The sequence below is a fragment of the Accipiter gentilis genome, chromosome 3, assembly GCF_929443795.1.
Source record: "Accipiter gentilis chromosome 3, bAccGen1.1, whole genome shotgun sequence".
Taxonomy (NCBI): domain Eukaryota; kingdom Metazoa; phylum Chordata; class Aves; order Accipitriformes; family Accipitridae; genus Astur; species Astur gentilis.
Window position 1 is genome coordinate 35,890,459 of NC_064882.1, and position 19,693 is coordinate 35,910,151.

The following is a 19,693-nucleotide window of genomic DNA, read 5'->3' on the forward strand; positions in this document are numbered from 1 at the left end:
CAGTTGGGTTGCTTCCTTGCTAAATAGTTTTCTGACTGTGACTATTGCTGTACAAGTCAGATGCTTTGCCGTAGTATCCGTGTATTTTCTGTAGGGAAATAGCTTTTCAAATTAGCAAAATGAATGTCAAGAGTGATGGATGCACTGCTTTCAAGATAAACTCTTAGGTGGACTGACTGACCAGGGACACTAGTTCCCAGAAGATGCAGAATGCTCTTGAGCTTAGAAAAGTGGGCTTTGCATTCTCATCTCTGGCATCATCTCATTTGCTTACAGTAACTGTGCTACATAAGCAAGCAGCAGAGCTTGAAGTATTACTTCTTTGTAGGAGTATATCTGACTGTAGAATTCAGGAGTTAAATTCAGCTGCACATCTCAGCAGTAGGTGTACTTGGCACTCAGAAAAACACCCACTTACTGAACTTTTCACCTCGCTGTACCATGGTTAATTATGGTCCTGTTATCCTGTGGGTCACATTCTGACCTGATGCTGTCCAGAGGTGATGTATGTAGGACCTCATCTAAAATGCTAAAGGGGGGGCTTATGAAGCTGGTTTCCACAGTCCTGCCTCCCTCATTGGATGGGGCTGGTGTGTGTTTTCCATCTCACTCCATTTTCCCTTGGTCACTGACAATGTGATAAGGAAACTAAAGACTGAAGGGAGTCCTGGTAAATCATGGACACAGCACTTCTAGTAACAATGACTCATAGGAAACTGTAAGCTCTGTTTTTCTTCTGAAATAACCTACAATGAACTCCGGGGCCTTGTGCCAATACAGCCTTAGCCTGAAATGTAAGTGGATGTTGTTACACCTACCACTTTGTCATCAACAGCCCAGGAATAGAGATGGTAGAACAGACTGGACTGTGGGCTTAGCATTTCTGTAATCTCTGTGCTTCAAATCTTAGCTCTGTAAAGTTTTCCAAATAACTAAAGAATTTGAGCTTTGTTAATTGGCTTAAGGTGTATGCTTTTCTGCTTTTTGGGGTCAGTATTTTGGCGTCATTCTTGTATTCTTTAAAAAGGGTAACTTTCTTCCACCAAGGACATTGTTACTATGGCACTTAAAACTCTCTGAGTAGCTGTTGATTTACCCTGAATCTCTATGAAGAGGACCTCGCTGAAATCTCTCTCCAGTTCTAGAAATTGCTGAACAGCCAGCCAGCTGTGGCTCTGTTCAGACCCACGTTGAGCTCTTTTGTTGCAACAGCTATGGGTGCTTCTGCATTGAAGTATAGGTGGTGGTGTGTGATTGCTCTCTGAGTGATTTAGCCCCACTTCCTGTTAATTCTGATGGTGCAGAGGTTTGTTTGAAGTCAGTCAGAGGGAGAAAAGAAGGTTCCTTTCTCATAACTGCAATTCTTTGAGATGAAATATCCCACGGTACATTCGCTTCCAGGGTGATTATTGAGGATGCTGCTGGACTTCTTCAGCAGAGACTAACTATGGGGCAGGGAGCACGTTAAGCAGCATGAGAAACTGGCTATTACTATGCCTTCTATACGAGGGCTAACAACACAAAATTGTGCATCGGATATTAGGAAATACAAATTTTTGGTATGGATGCAAATGCAGACTTTTTGCTTCAGAAAAAGATATAAACAGATCTGGAGACAGCGGTGTGGTCTAGACAAGCGCTAAGGTAATTCTGTCCTGAACTCTTAGGTAATGTCATATTGCTCAGGCTACTCACTTGCTATGTTTTTAGACATTCCATTTATTAAAAATTACAACTTCCCATCAGACAGCATCCTTTTAATAGTGCTAGACCTGTGTAATCTGGGTAAGAATCTCATCTCCAGGCTTCAAAAGTGTGTGTTGAGGGCAGGTTGAGTTTAAACCTTTGTTAAATTCATTTGTATTTACCATGCCACAAGGACTTGTGGGACAGGTCTCCATCAGTGGAGAGGTTCTTTAAAATTGATTACATTTAATAGTTAAAATAGTATTGCTCAAACATAATTAAATGGGAAACTCTTCAGACAGTGATTTATTGAGTCACGTTTTAAATCTAATACTTTTTTCTCTCTTATTCCTTGAAATGTCTAGATACTGGCTGCTCTGCAGAAAGATAACCGAGAAATGGAAAAAGGAAGTCCTTCACTCAAACGTTAACATAATGGTTGCCTCCAGTGACTCATGGGGAAAGAGCTAAAGTGCAAAAGTATCGAGTACTGTTTGACATGTATGAGCCTACAAATCAAAGTGTTATTTCAAAATTTTGTTTAGTAGTAGGGTAGCCTTAAAGGGGAGAGAGGAAAAGAGAAGGAAGGGGAGGAAAAAAAAAAAGGAAGGAAATCAGGGGATAAACCCCTTATAAATTAAACCTAGGCTTAGCCTTAAACTTTTAGTGGAATGAGCATTTGCTGTGGACAGCGTTACACATTCTGTACTTCTGATGAGGGCAGTGAAACTAAGTAAAATTAAGGGGGTTTTTTAAGGCGTTTTTTTTTCCTTTGTTGTTTTAAAAGACTGGGCATTCAGCAATGTTGGTTGCTTTGAAAGCTATTCCCCAGTTTAGTTCTTAGGCAGGATATATTTCCCATACCTATAGTAGTAGCTGGATCTGGATTTTAAATAACTGGTGCTGGAATTTATAGTTAAATGATGTAAGGACCATTTCTTTAGAAATGCTTCTTGTTTTATAGGCTGTGGGTCCCATTTACCAAAGAAATCATGTAGACATAGAACTACATTCCATTATTTAATAAGAAAAAGTTAAGTAGAAAGTAAACTTGGAAGAGAAGTCATGCTAGCAGTGCAAAACCAATTATTCTTCAAGATGCCTTGGAAATCTGTGTTTCCAATCTGGATGCATATGGGAGAAGTTCCATTAATCAGACTAGATTCCAAACGCACTGGGGAGTTTCTAGTATTAAGCTGGCACCATTTCCCAATTGTACTCTTTCCTCTGTTTAAAGCTGGGGTCACATGCTACTAAATGTATGTTTCCACATCTCCCTCTTCTGGGGCAGTGGCGTTTCAGGGTGTTCTTGCCTACCAGCTGCTTATTCCTGTGCCATCTTTCCAGTCATGCTGATAAAACTGTGGGCTGAGCAGATGAATTGAGAAATGGTTAAAAGCAATTTTTATAGTTACTTTAAACCCAGCTCTGCTCACTGGCAAAACTGAGGAGGAAGGGTGTGGGGGACAAGTTACATAAACCAGCATTGCTGCTGAGAAAAAAAGGTTCTGTGGGATCTCCTGAAGCTGCTGCTGCCACAGTGAGAAAACATTATGTGGAGCTGATATGTACGTAGTGGCAAGTGAAAGAAGTTTATTGGGGAATGTGCCAGACAAATAGTATAAGGACAAGTACATGCTGTCATTTCCTAGCATTTTATCCAGCTTCTAATACATGGGAGCAAGTTACAGAGGCAGCAAACTGTGGTTGCCTAATTCTGTTATACAGCTTAGATCCCCTCTGCATTCAGATGAATGTTGAACTGTAAATCGTGAGTGCCTCTGATTTACAAGAATGTTTATTGCATAGTGTAAAATCTATTTTATAAATAATGGTGATCATTGAAAAGGGAAACTAACTGAAGCAATATTTGTGTTAACTGTAAACAGGCATTACTAAATCCTCTAGCTAGATTACTAAATCCTCTAGCTATATGGTCAGCAGTTTCCCAATGCTCTTCAGTCTGTCTTATGCTGATTATTTTGGCATTGTCTGAATAAAAAAAAGAGAATAATAGTTGCACACTGCTCAACTTAACATAAAATGTAAAGGACTGTGGGACACAATCAAAATAATGTCCTTTAGTACAAACATCGTTTCTGCAAGGGATGGTTTGTAATATTAAAAAGAGTGAGAGCAAGATTCCCTGGTAAGTGAGGACTCATAATCACTTTGGAAGACATGTAATGCAAATGCAGCTTGCAAGTCTGATACCTCATTGGCCTCTTTTCCTGTCCACTTTGTGTACCTGGTGTAATGGATGTGTTTTTCTGTTGGCCATCTTAATTCCTCCATAAGACTTCTTCTAGGTCATCGCTTACTGAAAATGGACATCAAGATGTTGATATCAAACGCATGTTAATTCGCCCAGAATTTGTATAGCCTTGGTCCTTCAATGACCGGTACTTGTATGCTACATTGGTTTGAAGTGCAATAGAAAGCTGGAAGGTCAGTAAGTGTTTTTTAATATTACTTTTTCTATTACTACAACAAATACGCCTTTCCATGAAGGATATGAGAGGCCTACCATCTGAAACATTTGCACTATGCTTTTAAATGGTTTATTAAACAGAGACAAACTGTTTCCTCTGTATAAATTTTCAGGTGATACTGTACCTGGCTTTGTGATTTTAAGTTTTCATTGCAACTAGATTTCTCTTTCCTTTTAAACCAAGTCTACAAGTGTGGCTCATTTGTCTGGTTAAAATGCATTCTTTAGCTACTACGTATCTTTGCAGCCAGGACATCCTGTTCTCCTCAATAAGATATTGAATGTAACAGAGAAAATGAGCATAGTTGTGGGAAAAAGGCCTGCTGCAACAACACTTGTGCACTGTTTGTTACTTGCAAATGTAATTATTTTGTTCTGTGATTTGATCTTTCTGTTCTTAGAAGATGTATATATTTTCTAAATGATTTCTTTGTGTATATAAGGTATCTTCTTTAATGAAGAAAAGCAATGCAATAAGGAGCTTTGCACAGTTTGTTTTCAAACAAAATACATTTGGAAAAAAAAAAAATCACCTGCCTAAAGATGCAATTGTTTCGACTTCTCAGTAACTTGATTTGAAGGTAATGTTTGAATTTTGATAAAAACGGAGATGAGTAGTAAGGGCATAGAATTACTTGCCACTGAGCTTTTTAAGTTTCTTGCAGCATACCAAATCTCTTAATTAGCTATTAAGGAAGATTTCTGTAATAAATTCAGGGATTACATAAAAAATTTTGACAATTTTATTGTTCACGTGCTTGAGAGTATCTGTAACAACATGCATGAGATTTTCTTTCATTGAGCAAATGTGTCCCATCAAGCAAACTTCCTTTTCTTCATGGGTTTAAGGAAAAATAGAAATGCTGCAATACATCAGAAGTCTACCACTACCACTCTACATGCAGCAGATTAGAGAAACCAGAACACTTCAACCAGGTTTGGAATTCTATATGACCTGCACTTTATAATAAAGCCGTTTTGCAACTTCAGTCAGCAATCAGTCATTAACGTTTTTTCATTTAGTAAAGAATTTCACTTGGGGGAAAAGGGTACCTTGTAAAAGCTTATTTTTGACTGTTCTAAAAACTAGAGTGACATGTAGAGATACATCCCCTGTACATCATGTTTAAATTGGTTTTATGCAGTTAGCAAGTTTGTTTTGTTTAGATATGTGTATCAAACTGGAACTTTTTTCAAATGTAAATATATGGTTTTGTTAAATAAAGTCGTGTAAAGTTATCTTAATCACCTATTGTCAGTGTAATTCAGAAATTAAAAATTCAACTACTTGTCTGTTTCTTCACAGGCTTCTTTAGCAGTTTTTGTCTGTCCAAAATCAGGACTTTGGGACATTTAAGTATTGCAGGTGGAGGATTTTTTTGGTGATGCTTTCCAAGTTCTCATGTTAAAATACCTCTTATATTACATATGACATTTAGGAGATTTGATACTTATGGTGCCCATGGTTTAATCCATTTCATATGCCCTCCTCCGGACTAGGTCTGAGATCTGAAAAATTTATTATGAAAAACAGATGTAAATCATCCTTTTTTTGTTTTAAAAGAAGAAATCTTCGTTTATTGCAAGTTTCATAATCACAAGGCATGTTTGTGCTCAACTTAAGGCAGTATTGTTTTAATTCTTACATAGGCATAACTTCAGAGATTGAAGTGGAGAAGCTTCCTGTTGCTTACTTAACAGAAAAGAGGTTAAAGCACCAAATAGAAGCAGGGGAGAGAAAGCAGTACCTGTGCAACAAGACTATGTGGGGAACGCAGTCAAAGACTTGGCTGCCGTGATTCTAGTTTCTCCAGTAAACGTCTCACTTCCTTGTACTAAATTATCTTACTGTTTGATTTGCTGGCCCTATAGCAATTTGATATCGATAAAGCTTTATATTGTGTACATTACAGAAGTTGCATAACTGTTCAAAACTAGATTTACGTTTCCTCACCTGTTTTCCCAGTACTAATGCCAGTCTGTTTTAAGTGAAGTGAAATACTTTCTTGCATGCCAGCACATGAGATTAGGAAATAAAAAGACACTTGTCTTTACTGCTTCCTGACAGAAAATCTTCCTATATTTATAGGAGAAAAATGGAGGAATCTTTGATCTTCATCCTCAGGGCGCTTTGGAAGGCCGTGGTAGCAGTGGGTTGTCTCAATAACAGCGCTAAGAAAAAAGTCCTGGAGACAGTGTGTGAAGATTAATTAAATGTCTGAGTAGTATTTGTTTCAGTAGAAATAATTCAGTTCAGGGAATATAATATCAACCTCATTCGTACCCTAAATTCTTGCCTTCTCCAGGTGTCAAACATGCAGCAGTGAAAAGCATTTAAGATTCTTCTGCTTTTCCCTTTAACTGTCTACATTTGTTGTTTAATGGTGTTTAAGAAGTTAAAGGAAGGTTTATATGTCTTAAGCTAAAAGCAGCAAGAAGCGTAAGAATTTTTCTGGCAGGAATCTCTAAGAAGTCAAAACAGGTAAAAGTAACTTCTCTTAGGGAGATGACTGCTGATCATCCTTAATTATTTATGAAAACAGTTTTTGTGGAACACCAGGAGGCTGTTCAACTTGTGCGACAGCCACTCTTTCAGCAGAAGAGTTCACTTTTGGTAACAAGGCTTAAGATGAAAGGTACCGATTTTGGGGTTTTTGGGGGGTGGAGGTGGTTTTGTTTTGTTTTGTTTTTAAGATAAGTGGTTGGCGGTTACACTTGTTTCCTTTTACTGTCCAGCAACAACAGACAGGGGTGGATCTACTGATACTTTGTGGAAAGCTTTTGAGTATTGGTTGTGTAATGCCTCTTCACGAATAAGGGTGTTTGAGCTACTGAAGATACAGGGTACTTCAGTTGTTTGCAGAACAAAAGCCTGCACTGTTCCCTTGTGTTTATGCAGTAGTTCTGCAGAACCATAAGGACTTTAGAAGAATATAAGCAAATTGCTACTGCATGATTGCAGTAAGAGTAAGAAATTACTGATCTCTTCTGTCATTTCACTATGACAAAAGAACAAGATTTAAACCTTCAGTAGCATAATAACCACTTTAATTATGTTTTGTCTTTTAAATGTCCAGGCAATTCAGAAAATCTAGTTCAGAGATTATTTAAAGGAGGCGTAAGCCATTCCTAGAAATGACTTGATGTAAGTTTATCTACTTTTTGTCCCCATATAAGTGCATTCAGTGACTTGTGTACTTTGCTTAAATGCGTATGCAGCTTACCTTGGAACTAAAACCAGCAGCTCAAATATGGCTCAGCAATACTGGTCCCATGGGATGTAATTCCAACCCATTGTGGAAAACCAAGAGACTCCATTCCTACTCTTTCCCACTGGGATGTGCCTTCTTTCCTGCAAAATTCACAGCTGTTGAACACTTAAATCTGGGCCTTTAATACCCAACTCTGACTACCAAAAATGGGACTAAAGATTGCTGGTCTGTCTAAGCAAAGTAGTGGTATCACGCATAAAAATTAATTAACTAGGAAGGACTGATTCAATAATTGGGCACATCAGCCAGTGATGGCCTGTAGGGAGCCTACCAAAGTTGCAGTTCCTTCAGTAATGAGAAGATAGTATGTCAGAGCTCCAACATTTTACTGGCCCAAGATGTTTCTATATTCTTGACATCCATCCCATGCCTTAAATCAAAAATAATGTTACAATAGCAGCAGCAAGAACTACAGGATATAGGTAAGTCTCATAGTCACTGCTTGCCATGGGGGAATTGGAGTTTAAAGAATATATTATTTTGAAAGGGGAAGCTGCTTCCTGTAACTAAAGCTCTGTGAGCTGTACAGTCATAAATGTGTAAATGTTTGTCGCTCCCTCCCCTTTTCCTTCAGTCGTCTTTTCTGGAATTCAGGTATAGTTGAGCAGTGCAGAGGAGCCTGAAACAGGGATGGGCTTACTCTCTACTTCTGCACACACCGTGAATGAGGAGGACAAAGCTGAGTACCCCCTAAAACTGTAAAAGCTGAAAGACCAAAAAAAATCCAAACCTCTAGTTTTGAGTTAGAAGATTTATGTATATATTTATACTATGAAAGCAGTTCTCAAAGTAATAAACCTTTCTTCTTGTGCACCACCAAGGCAAACTCGGCAGTCAAGTATATTTACAGAATGGGTGTATGATTTAGTGCTTCTGTAGTATATTGGCAGTATGCAAGCCATGCCAGGTATTGACAATAAGCTTCTCTCCCATTCTTGGCCACATCTATAAAAGTTACTCCTTGCAATGTGCCCAGAAGGCAGGTGTATTTATTGTAAAGATGAAGTTGATACTGAATTATGAAATCCATACAGAGGGTAGCGGGATCAGGATTTGAGTTAGGGTATGGTAGGTGCTCTGCTTAAACACTATCACCATGGCCCTAAAGGACTGTTAGCCTGTCAAAAGTCTACACTTTGTCAGTGCTTTTTTTTCTTTGATGAGTGGATCATGGGAAGGAATACAAAGGAATATCAAGATCTAGAGACCTTTTGTAATCTAACAGGCCTCAGGACACGGGGAGAAATGCTGTGGCTTTTATATACAACCTGTTAAGGACTGGTATACGATCAACGATTGTCCTCGATGGCAAATTAATGGTACCTAATTAATGTGATTGAACCTGGTAGTTTGGAAAAGTACCTGGGACTAAGAATAGATCTGTGGATCGGAATATCTAAACCTGAACTACTGGTGAAGATCAAAGACTGGCTACAACGGATCGGTGATACGCCATTGAAACCATTTCAGAAGGTTGACATCTTGAAGGGATATACTAGCCTGCGATTGATCTATTTAGCAGACCAAGCAGATGTAAAAGCACTGTACCTAGAAACACGTGACCTGGTGATTCGAACTACAGTCAAGGAGTGGTTACATCTACCTCCAGGTACCTGTGATCCCATTCTCTATTCCAGTATGCGTGGTGGAGGTTTAGGCATCACGAGACTCTTGGGTCCGATGCCCAGTATACGAGCTCGAAGACTGCATAGGATTGCGCAGTCTTTGGATGAACTAATAAGATCAATAGTAAAACAAGAGGGGATTGAAAAAGAATTTGAAAAAATATGGGTAACAGCTGGAGGTGATAAGAATAAAATTCCATCCATTTGAGACCTGAGTACAATTGGGGTAACATCTGAGGAACTGAGCGATGAGGAACCAGCTTCAGAATGGGAGCTATCAGCCCCCCAAATTATTTTTGCCTAAACCATGTGACTGGCAAAACCAGGAATTTATAAATTGGACCAAGTTGCATTCCCAGGGCCGTGGTATTACCTACTTTGAGAAAGATAAAATCAGCAACAATTAGATTGAACATTCTCTCACAGAAAACTCCTCACTGCACTTCAGTTAAGAGCTAACCTGTATCCCACTAGGGAATTCCTGGCAAGGGGGAGACGGGAGTCGCAAATAAAATCCTGTTGACACTGTCAAGCGGAAAACGAAATGTGTACTTACACCATTGGGTATTGCCCCATGGTACAAGGTGCTACAATTAAAAGGCATAATCAATTACACAAAATATTGATAAATGAAGCCCAAAAGGAGGACTGGAATGTATTCCAGGAACCCGTATTAAAAGATGAACAAAATGAGATATACAAGCCTGATCTGGTATTTGTAAAGGGAGATCAGGCGATAGTTATTGATGTGACAATTCAGTATGAAAGTAAATTGACATAACTGGTGGATGCAGCGGCAGAAAAAGTAAAGAAATATTGCCACCTTAAAGACCAAATTCAAGATATAATGAATGCTAAAAATATCAAACTTAAGGGAATCCCTGTGGGTGCATGAGGAAAATGGTATTCTGGCAATTACAAAGTGTTAAAAGGATTGGGAATTTCAAGTTCCCGGCAAGAATAGATTGCATATTATATGTCAAAGAAAGCATTATTTACTTCTGTTGATATTATGCATATTTTTGCGAGTCAATCGAGAACTCTTGTAAGAACTTAAGTATTTGATGTTCTGCTGTATTGCCATTTCTATCTTTTAATAAAGTTAACCCTGTCCCGCCTGCTACATCATTGGGGGTATAGCTGACTCATGACGTTTAGAGATAGGGAATTCCCTGGGGTAAATTTCTTGGAAGGATCAACCTCAGCACTGGAAAAGTTGGGAGAGTATTAAGGAACTCATGGTCACGTCACATCACTTACTCTAAATTTGGACAAAAGTTTAACTGGAATTGCCAACATTTTACCAACGTGGAAATCTTATTACCAGTCTTGACATAGGTGGATGGGCCACCTTTACTTAACTTGGAAAAGAGTCATTTATAATTTATATGTGTTTGTTAATTATAGCCTCAGTCAGAAGTCTACACTTTTTTTGTTGGTTTAAGATGGGCACTTGTATATGGTTTCATTCAAAATGAGTAACTACCGTAATCTCTTCATTGAATGCGTAATACTGACAAGTCACTTAGAAAAGGCTTTTTCAGCAGTATGGTGTAATGTATTCCCCAAGATTTGCTGAAAAAAGCGCATGTTAAAAAATCAGAATTATGGAAAACTCCTTTGTTTATTTCATTTCCATGCTTCCTTTTCTTCAGTCATCCTCAGCAAGGAAAGAGGAGTTGGCTTCCCTGATTTTTTTCTGAATTCCCCTACAAGTAAGGATCAGAGCAGCATGGTGACATTTCAGTGTTTCCAATCGCTGACTTAGCAGCTCTGCAGCATCCACCTTCTCCTCAAAGTCCCGAAGCAGTGCCTCATTTCCAAGCAACCCGCGTTTCTGCTGCAGTTTCAAATTGTTTCTCCGCAGTCTGTCCCTGGCCTGTTTCGTTTTGGTCAGAACGTCTCTCTTCTGTGACAAGACGGTCTCGATGTCCATCAGTTCAGCCTTTCTGCCTTGATTTTCAGCTTCCACAAACTGGAGCTTTTCCCTGAACTGGCTGAGAACATGCACTGTGTTCGATACCTTCTTCTTGAGCTTCAGGATTTCATCGCTGAGGTCGTCAATCTTTTTGCCGTGTTTCTGATTCTCTTTCTTCATGTGCTCAAAGTCCAGAAAACATTGACCCTCTACCACTTCTCCCTGAGCTTTCAAGATGGTTTCAAGGTTCTGGATTTCATGCTTCAGCTTGATGTTTTCCACACGGGCCTAGAGGAGTAGAAATAAAAGAATTGCTCTATTTCTTTAATCCTTGCCTCGCCAGGGAAGAAGTTTAAAGTACGTCATGACAAGAGCAAAGCTCCAAGGGGAGAAAAGCAAGGGACGTCTTCCGTTGCTCAATAGCGGGTGGCAGGTGTTGGGGGGGGAGTGGGGGCGAGTACCCCACCTGTAGGGAGAGGACAACGCCGGCCTCTTCGGAGACCTTTTTGGCCAGACCGGCGGAGCCGCAGCCCGAAGGGGGCCGGAGCCTCACCTCGCGCACTTGCCGTTCTTTGTCCCCTTCCTCGGCCTGGATGCGGGCCACCGCCGCCGCCGCCGCCTCCCTGCCGCCCAGCCGCCGGCCCAGGCTGGAGACGGCCGCCTCCTTCTTGCGGGCCTGGAAGGCGGCCCACTCGGCCCGGGCCCGGGCCTGCCGCTCCTCGCCGTCCCGCCGGCGGGCCTCCACCCGCTCCCGGCAGGCGGCGGCAGCCCGCTCCCGCTCCTCCCGCAGTTCCCGCAGCCGCAGCAGGCGCTGGGCGTACAGCTGCGGCCCGTCCGCGCCCAGCTCCGCCCGCGGCCGCCTCTCGCCCCGCCGCAGCCGCAGCAGCTCGCCCAGCCGCAGCTGCAGCCGGGCGCCGGCCCGCCGCAGCCGCTCCCGCTCGGCCGCCAGCCCGCCGTGCTGCTCCAGGAGCGCCGCCCGCTCCCGCCGCTCGTCCTCGCCCTCCTCCGCCGCCGCCGCCGCCGCCGCCTCGCCCGCGGGGCCGCCCGCCTCCGCCTCACGGCCTCCGCCGGCGCCTGGCGCGGCCGCCGAGGGCCCCGGGTCGGACGGCTCCCACGGCCCCGGCGGCTCCGCCTCGCAGGGCTCCGGCTCCTCCGGCCCCGGCTCCTCCGGCTCGCAGGGCTCCGGCTCCGGAGGCTCCGGCTCGAAGGGCCCCGGAGGCTCCGGCCCCGGCTCCTCCGGCTCGAAGGGCTCCGGCGGCTCCTCAGGCCTCTGTTGCCCGGGCTCCCCGGGCCCGTCTAGCACCTCGGGCCCCGGGGACTCCCCCGGGGCACCCGGGCTCGGCTCCCCGAGCCCCGCCGGCCCCTCGGTGGGCTCCGGCCCCGCCGCCGCCTCCATGGCCGGGCCGCTGCCCGCTTCCCCCGTTGCCCGGGCAACGGGACTCGGCGCCGGCGGGCGGCCCGGCCTGGCCCCGCCCCTCTCCCCGTGGCGCCGGCTCGGCCGCGCCCCCTCACCGCGGACTACCACTCAGCGGCGGGGTCGCTCCGAGTCGCCTCTCCGATTGGCCGCTGGAAAGGATAGACGGATCCCGGTAGGCCAATGCTAGCCGTTCATTCCGTTTAATACCCCCCGCGCCCGGGCGCCTCGGCCCCATTGGCCGGGGGCACGAGAGGAGGGCCGAGCCCTCCGCGTCGACTGGCCGCCCGCCGCGGGGCTCCTCCCGCCGGGCGCGCTGCCATTGGCGGTGCCGGCGCGGGGGCGTGCCGGCGCGTGCGCGCGGCCTGTCGGCGGGCGGGGTAAGATGGCGGAACTGGGGAAGAAGTACTGCGTGTACTGCCTGGCCGAGGTGAGCTCCCTGCGCTTCCGCTGCACCGAGTGCGCCGACATCGAGCTCTGCCCCGACTGCTTCTCGGCGGGCGCCGAGATCGGCCCGCACCGCCGATGGCACGGCTACCAGCTCGTCGACGGCGGCCGCTTCACCCTCTGGGGCGCCGAGGCCGAGGGCGGCTGGAGCAGCCGGGAGGAGCAGCTGCTGCTGGACGCCATCGAGCAGTTCGGCTTCGGCAACTGGGTAAGGGCCAAGGGCGGCGGGGCGGGCTGCCGCCGGCGGGGTCGGCGGCCCGCCGGGCAGCGGGGGAGCGGCGTCCCTCAGGCGGCGGGCGGGCGGGCGGGCCCGGTCCGGTCCCCCCTTCCTCCTCCTCCTCCTCCTCCTCCTCCTTCCCCGCGCCGAGGGCACGTCGTCCCCGCTCGGGGCGGCGGCCACGGGTGCGCGGGGCCGCCGCTGACCGCCGGCCTGGGCCGCGGGGGGGGCCGGCAGCAGCGGGGGAGGCGGGCGGGCCTGACAGGAGGGCCCCGGTGCCCCGCCCCGCTCGGCAGAGCCGCGTCCGTGTCCGTGTCCGTGTCCCGCGTCGCTCCCTGAAGTTGCAGCCTCTGCCCCCGGCCCGTTGGTGCTGGGGATCCGCTCCCCTCCTCCTCGTGGTGTTTGGTCTTTTCCTTCGGCGTGTCACGGCTGTAAAGTCGCTGCTTGCCTTCTGCGTCAGCATACGAGTCAGGCTCGCTTTTTAAAAATAGCAGTAAAAAGCATCGCCGTTTGATTCGTTAGCTGTTACCTGATTGTGCTTTGCTTCATTAAACGTAAAGACTTGTTCACCATCTTGAAGCTTATGATGACTGTAGCTCGTTTCAGTTCTTAAAGAACCAGAAATGAGTGAATGCTGTTTGTCTGTATCTCCGTATCGCTCTAAAAGTACTTAAGCAATGCAGTGTAAATGAGCAAAATCCAAACGATGTAGTGATCTCAGTGCTGGCTTGGGACTTGGAAAGCTTTCTGCTGGTGGTAAGGTGACTCCTTGAGAGAGCGGTGGATGCTCAGGAATCACCATGTGGACCCGGTGTCTCGATGGTGTTCCTGTACCCGGAGGATCTGACGCAGCTTGCCTTAGTGATGTTCCTGGTGCTGTTTTCATGGCTTGCCTGCCCCTGTGTGCTTGCAAACACTTATCTGGACCCAAAAACGCAGATCTGCTTGAAGAGTTTAGGTATTGCGAGTTGGCCTTTGAGGAGCAGGGAAGAAAAAGCCGTGCTCTTACCTGACTGCATGTTATGTTGGAGATGTAATGGGAATCATTTTATCACTCCTCCTTGTTTTCCATTTAGGAGGACATGGCCGCTCACGTGGGAGCATCCCGAACGCCTCAGGAGGTGATGGAACACTATGTGAGTATGTATATCCATGGCAACCTGGGAAAAGCCTGCATCCCTGACACCATTCCGAACAGAGTAACGGATCACACGTGTCCCAGTGGCGGCCCGCTTTCTCCTAGCTTGACCACGCCGCTCCCACCATTGGATATATCAGTGGCCGAACAGCAGCAGTTGGGATACATGCCGCTTCGGGATGACTACGAGATCGAATATGATCAAGACGCAGAGACTCTGATCAGTGGCCTTTCGGTGAACTATGACGACGATGATGTGGAAATAGAGTTAAAAAGAGCTCATGTAGACATGTACGTAAGGAAACTCAAGGAGAGGCAACGGCGGAAGAACATTGCACGAGACTATAACTTGGTACCGGCCTTTCTGGGGAAGGATAAAAAGGACAAGGAGAAAGCTCCCAAACGAAAGATCACAAAAGAAGAGAAGGAGTTGAGGCTGAAACTGAGGCCTCTGTACCAGTTCATGTCTTGTAAGGAGTTTGAAGACTTCTTTGAGAACATGCACAAGGAGAGGATACTTCGAGCAAAGATTCGGGAGCTGCAACGGTATCGTCGAAACGGAATCACCAAAATGGAAGAGTCAGCAGAATATGAGGCAGCCAGGCATAAACGGGAAAAGAGGAAGGAGAACAAAAACATAGCTAGTTCCAAGAGAGGGAAGGAAGATGGTAAAGAAGGTGAATTTGCTGCCATTGAAAACCTGCCTGGCTTTGAACTCTTATCGGACAGGGAAAAGGTGCTCTGCAGCTCTCTAAATTTGAGTCCTGCACGTTACGTGACAGTAAAAACAATAATCATTAAAGACCATCTCCAGAAAAGACAAGGAATTCCCTCAAAGAGTCGTCTTCCCAGTTACTTAGATAAGGTACTGAAGAAAAGGATTTTAAACTTTCTAACAGAAAGTGGTTGGATATCCAGGGATGCTTCATGAAACTCAGCTGATCTGAGAAAAACACAGCAGAGGCCCATTGTAGCCTCAAGGACTGTGTTATTTTTTTCCTTCCCTCCCCAGAGATACAGAAATTATGTCACTTAGAAACAAACAAAAAAAGCAAATAACATAAAGCCCCACAGTATTCATGATCCATGGTTCAAATAGACTTTTGCTTTGGATCGGGGAAAATACTTCATTGTGAAACTTCTACATTGGATGTCACTGCTTTTGGTACATTATTAGAATGGATTTCTTTCATGTGAACTTACTCAAGTCCAGTAGTCCCAGAGTAGTTACTTTACTCCTTACTACTGGACAAATGAGTATCTGTGTAATCCTTGCTTTTCTTTGAAGGTGGGAGATGGTTTCATTTGCTGGAAACTTTCTTCTACCTTTGTTTTGTTTTTTTTGCTGTAATGCTGGCAGAAAAGTGAAGCTTACAAAAGTCCTGAGCTCAGGAGCGTGGCGAGCAGGGCTTTTTGTGACTACTGCTAAGCTTTCAGAACATTCTCCTTAGTAACTACAGCCAAGGCGCTGGGACAGCAGGGTGAGAGTTTCTGTCCAGAGTATGGCAGGGAGTGGAAGGAAAGAAATGCGGTAGGTGAGATGCCTTCAGGTACTTGTGCTGTGGAAAGGGTTCTTGAAGAGCTACCTTCACACCCAGCTGATCTGGACATAGTTTTGACTTGAGTTTTTGCTGAAACAGACCCCACTGAAGCTTTGATGTTAACTAACTGGTAGCAAAGTTGCAGGAGTACAGGGCAGCTGTGGTGCTCTGTCCGGAGGAGGGGTCAGTACTACTGTGAGGTGGCTGATTTGGGCCAGAAGTGGGGTTTGGGAAAATAGGCAGTGAGTTGTCCTGCAGTGGTTGGGAGCCCAGGCAGCAAAATCGCCGTTTCCTCTTGGAGGAGCCCACTCCTCCTTTTTTGGTATCTGTAAATTCTGAGCTTGTATGGGCTGAGAAGGTGTAGCTGCCTCTTCCTGAATGTGATTGGGAGGGACAGGGAAAGGGAGCGAGATTCTCAAACAGAGTGTGATCACTGATATTAGTTCTTAAAAACAAAAATGAGAAGTGATGCAGATCAGGTCAAAACGCACAGCTAATGTGCTCCTAAAGTGCAGAGCTGTAAATCAAGCCATTACAGGGTTCTAATTGCACATACCTTGAAACGTACTGGACTAAACTTGTTGAAGTTGAAATTACTGATGTGGTAGAACTGTGATTGCAGCCCACTGCAGTGAGGACAGTGCCCCTTGAGAGGTAACTCGTCACAACCCTTAACGACTACAGTCTAAGCTGGATGCTTGCAACAAGCACCAGCTGGTGATGTAACATGGGGTGTAACAGAAGTGCTGATCCACGGTACTAAGATCTACCGATTAAGGGAAAGATGTTGAAGGAGGACTAGAAAAGGATTTTTATGCTCATTCCATCCTTAAACTCCTGTGCTGGTATTTAACCAAATGAATAAAAAATGGTGGTTGCCACATGGAAGGCGGCACAGTGTTACTCGTGCCTAAGCCTCTCTACTGGTCATGTCCAGAGCCGTAAGCTGTGACCGGAGGCCAGTTGGGCAGGTCTTCTGGAGTGCAGGTGTGCCAAAACATGGAACTTGACTGGCTTCAGAACAAGCGCAAGCACTGGAAATGTCATCTTGGTTTGATGCTTTGGGTTGTAGTCAGTGAGGATACCACAAAATCTTGAAACAGTGTTAATTCTGCAACTTGGCAGAGGTATACTAATTAGAACTGGGTTTTAGTTAACAAATCCAGCATTACCAAAATAGTGTTACCAGTGAGTTTAGAATAAAAGGGGTACAATTACAAAGCCAGCATTTCTAAGGAAGAAAAAACCAAAACTGTAGTGCCTTTTTCTTTTGAGCTTGTGATGTTATGTCCTTTCAAAAAGGTAAGGGCTATGTCCTCTCAGATGTAATACTTTGTTTGGCTTACCCGTAAGTGGCTTGTTGTGAAATACTTGAGACAAAACTGTCTCTCCTTGGCAGCAATGGAACTAACTGCAATGTGCTGAGTAGCTTTAAGAACCACTTCCACCCCATATGCATGTACAAACAGCACACAAGTTCATAAGGTATAAACACTTAGTTATTTTCTGTGTCCTACTCCTGTGGAAAGGAAGCTCAGCCTTTCTTTCCAGTATTCTAGTTAGGCAATTTGGTTCGTCCTGTAACTTGTTACCCAACCGCCATAACATACCATTAATGATAGTGTTCTGGAGCCTCAACTCTGCATGTAGCTGGGAGGTTAAAAGAATTGGGTTTCTTTTTTTTTTCCTTTTTTTAATTTTTTTTCAAATCTGTGATTTTTATATTTCTACACTGTTGGCACATTTAAGTCTAACTGAAGCAATAGTCGAAAGCCCATCTGAACAATAACTTTAAAAAAAACAAATCTAGGCACCAATGAGTCACTTACATGTTGAAGTGAATTCTGCATTTACACTTCATAGTTTCTCGATTCCTCAGCCCCGCCAAAATGTTTCTTTGGTGCTAGACGTAACTTATTGAACATCAAAATGAATGTAAAATAAAGTATTTTTAATGTATGAAATATGGATATCAATATTTATTTTATACTTGCAAGCAAATTCAAGGTGGTAAATGTTTGCTTTAGCAAATACTAGTCCCTTGGAAAGGGCTTCCCTAGAAGCAATGTCTCATTGTCAGCTATGATTTTAATTTTAAAGGTGACTTGCACTAGAGGATGCTGCTGTTCCATATTTTCACATGGAACTGATTTAGTCTAAGCATTCCTTTGTTATGAGCTGCTGTTTTGTGTTTGTTTGTTTGTTTGTTTTTAAGTTGAGATGCAGTTATGTTAATCCAGCAACTTACTAGAGCTACGCTGCTTCTCTTCTGTGGTGAAGGGGCTGAGAAGAAACATAGGAAAGCGCTCTTCAACTTGTATCTTATGTTGATCTGGAAGTGATTCCTGTACTGTACAAATAACCTAGCCTTCATGTTGCTAATGAAAAGGTGTTTTATATGCTTTATGCTCTTGACTTTTCTAATTAAAGATATTACTAACTATAGTATCTGTTCTAACAGCATTGATGTAAGCCTATGAAAAAGTGACGCTCCATAAGCTGTTGAAAATACTGATCTTCTGCTACTGATTAGAGGCAACAATACGTCTGTTTTAATGCTGTATGTTTACTTCAATCAGTCCAGTCCCAGTGATGTTTTACAGTAATATTTGCTCACTAGGTAACAAGGGAGCATTAATCCCCATTCTGCGTGTACTACCCAGTGCAGAAGGGCTTGTTACAGAGTGTTCTGGATGCGGACCCTCCTGCCCTGTGTTCCATTGCAGTCCCAGCAAGCATTAAGAACAGCGTTAGTAGATTTGCACGAATCTTTGACCATAAACTGCCTTGTAAATCACAAACTAAGCACTGCCATTATTCTCTTGTGCGGCGGCTGCATCAAATTTCTTTGCAACTGTAACGGACTTCACTAGCCTTTCAGTTTACTATCTCTTCTTGCAAAAGGTTTTTGCATGTGCCCCAGTTGCTCTTAAGTGATGACATATTAAATACTGTGAAGGAAGATACCTGGTGAGCATGTTCAGCTGATCAGCTTCTTCCTTAAAGGGAATGTTGCACTCATTTGAATTGTGTACTGGTGTAGCCGTGCCAGACACGCAAATGCCTGTGCTGAAATCATGTAAAGCCTAACTGATGTTGTGCACACTCAGCATTTTACTAGGTTTTTGCATTGTATATTGGTAAATAAACTTGTATTAAAGTTTCTTTCCATTATTGATTTAATGGTAATGTAGCTTGTGTAATGAGGAAAATGGCTGAAGTCTTTGCAATAACAACTGAAGATGCATTTTAGCTAAAGGATGGGTGGAGAAGTGGTGTTCATGAAATAGCTAAGCCAGAGGTACTGGTGGTAGCTTTGCTGGCTGCTCTTACGCTTAAATTTCAGAACCACCTCCCTCTCTTTGATTTCTTCATTACTTCTTCTGTCATATGGCAGAGCCCAGAGGTGGTTTGAGCTCTCAGTGCAAGACCGAAGCTCTCCATGCTGAAAGCCTCTCTGAAAGGGCAGGCCAAGAAAAAGGAACTGCTTAAGTGAGATAGATACTCAGTTATCAGCTTTAAAGATACTAGTTTGAGGCTTGTGCTGAACATTTAACAGTAACTTGTGTTTTAAGAACACCCTGAATGAAGTAATGTAGTCCAAAAAAGACAGTTTGTGTGAGGCATTGGGAAGCTCATTAACAAAATCCTCACCTGCTAGAGAGGCAGCTGTCCCTTTGTTTTAATTGCCCTACTGGAGAAACTTCTATACTAATGAAGCTGTTAGATTTAGTTTAGATCCAGAGGGGTTGGAAGCAGGCAGAACAACAGCTGACAGTTCTTAAAAAGGTATATAAATCAACCCTGGTCCCTTTACAGCATATCAGTTGAGGATGGGTTCCAATCAAAGTGCAACTCAATCCAACTTCACACAGCTACAGTGTGCTCTAACTCAGATGGAAGCAAGTTCCTTCCAAATTCAACTTAAGTATATGGAATCCCCC

General features: G+C 44.3%; 3 protein-coding genes across 5 annotated transcripts in view; 2 read left to right on the forward strand and 1 right to left on the reverse strand.

The window, feature by feature from the left end:
• TBC1D14 (TBC1 domain family member 14) overlaps positions 1-8,750 on the forward strand; it is a 79,048-nt gene extending 70,298 nt beyond the window's left edge. For all 3 annotated transcript variants that reach the window (XM_049793621.1, XM_049793613.1, XM_049793635.1), the window contains one exon: positions 2,052-8,750. In XM_049793621.1, the coding sequence (XP_049649578.1) occupies positions 2,052-2,117 (66 nt within the window). In that variant the 3' untranslated portion in view covers positions 2,118-8,750. The remainder of the gene's footprint in view (positions 1-2,051) is intronic.
• A 1,670-nt stretch (positions 8,751-10,420) lies between these two features.
• CCDC96 (coiled-coil domain containing 96) lies at positions 10,421-12,388 on the reverse strand. The gene is made up of 3 exons (XM_049797220.1): positions 12,052-12,388; positions 11,546-12,009; positions 10,421-11,280 (listed from the first exon to the last, which is right to left on the reverse strand). The coding sequence occupies exons 1-3, from the start codon at positions 12,386-12,388 to the stop codon at positions 10,726-10,728; spliced, it is 1,356 nt and encodes a 451-aa protein (XP_049653177.1). The 3' UTR covers positions 10,421-10,725.
• Positions 12,389-12,781: 393 nt separating this feature from the next.
• TADA2B (transcriptional adaptor 2B) lies at positions 12,782-19,628 on the forward strand. Its single transcript, XM_049793644.1, has 2 exons — positions 12,782-13,061; positions 14,147-19,628. Exons 1-2 carry the CDS (start codon positions 12,792-12,794, stop codon positions 15,137-15,139), a joined length of 1,263 nt encoding a protein of 420 aa, XP_049649601.1. The 5' UTR covers positions 12,782-12,791; the 3' UTR covers positions 15,140-19,628.
• Positions 19,629-19,693: the final 65 nt, after the last annotated feature.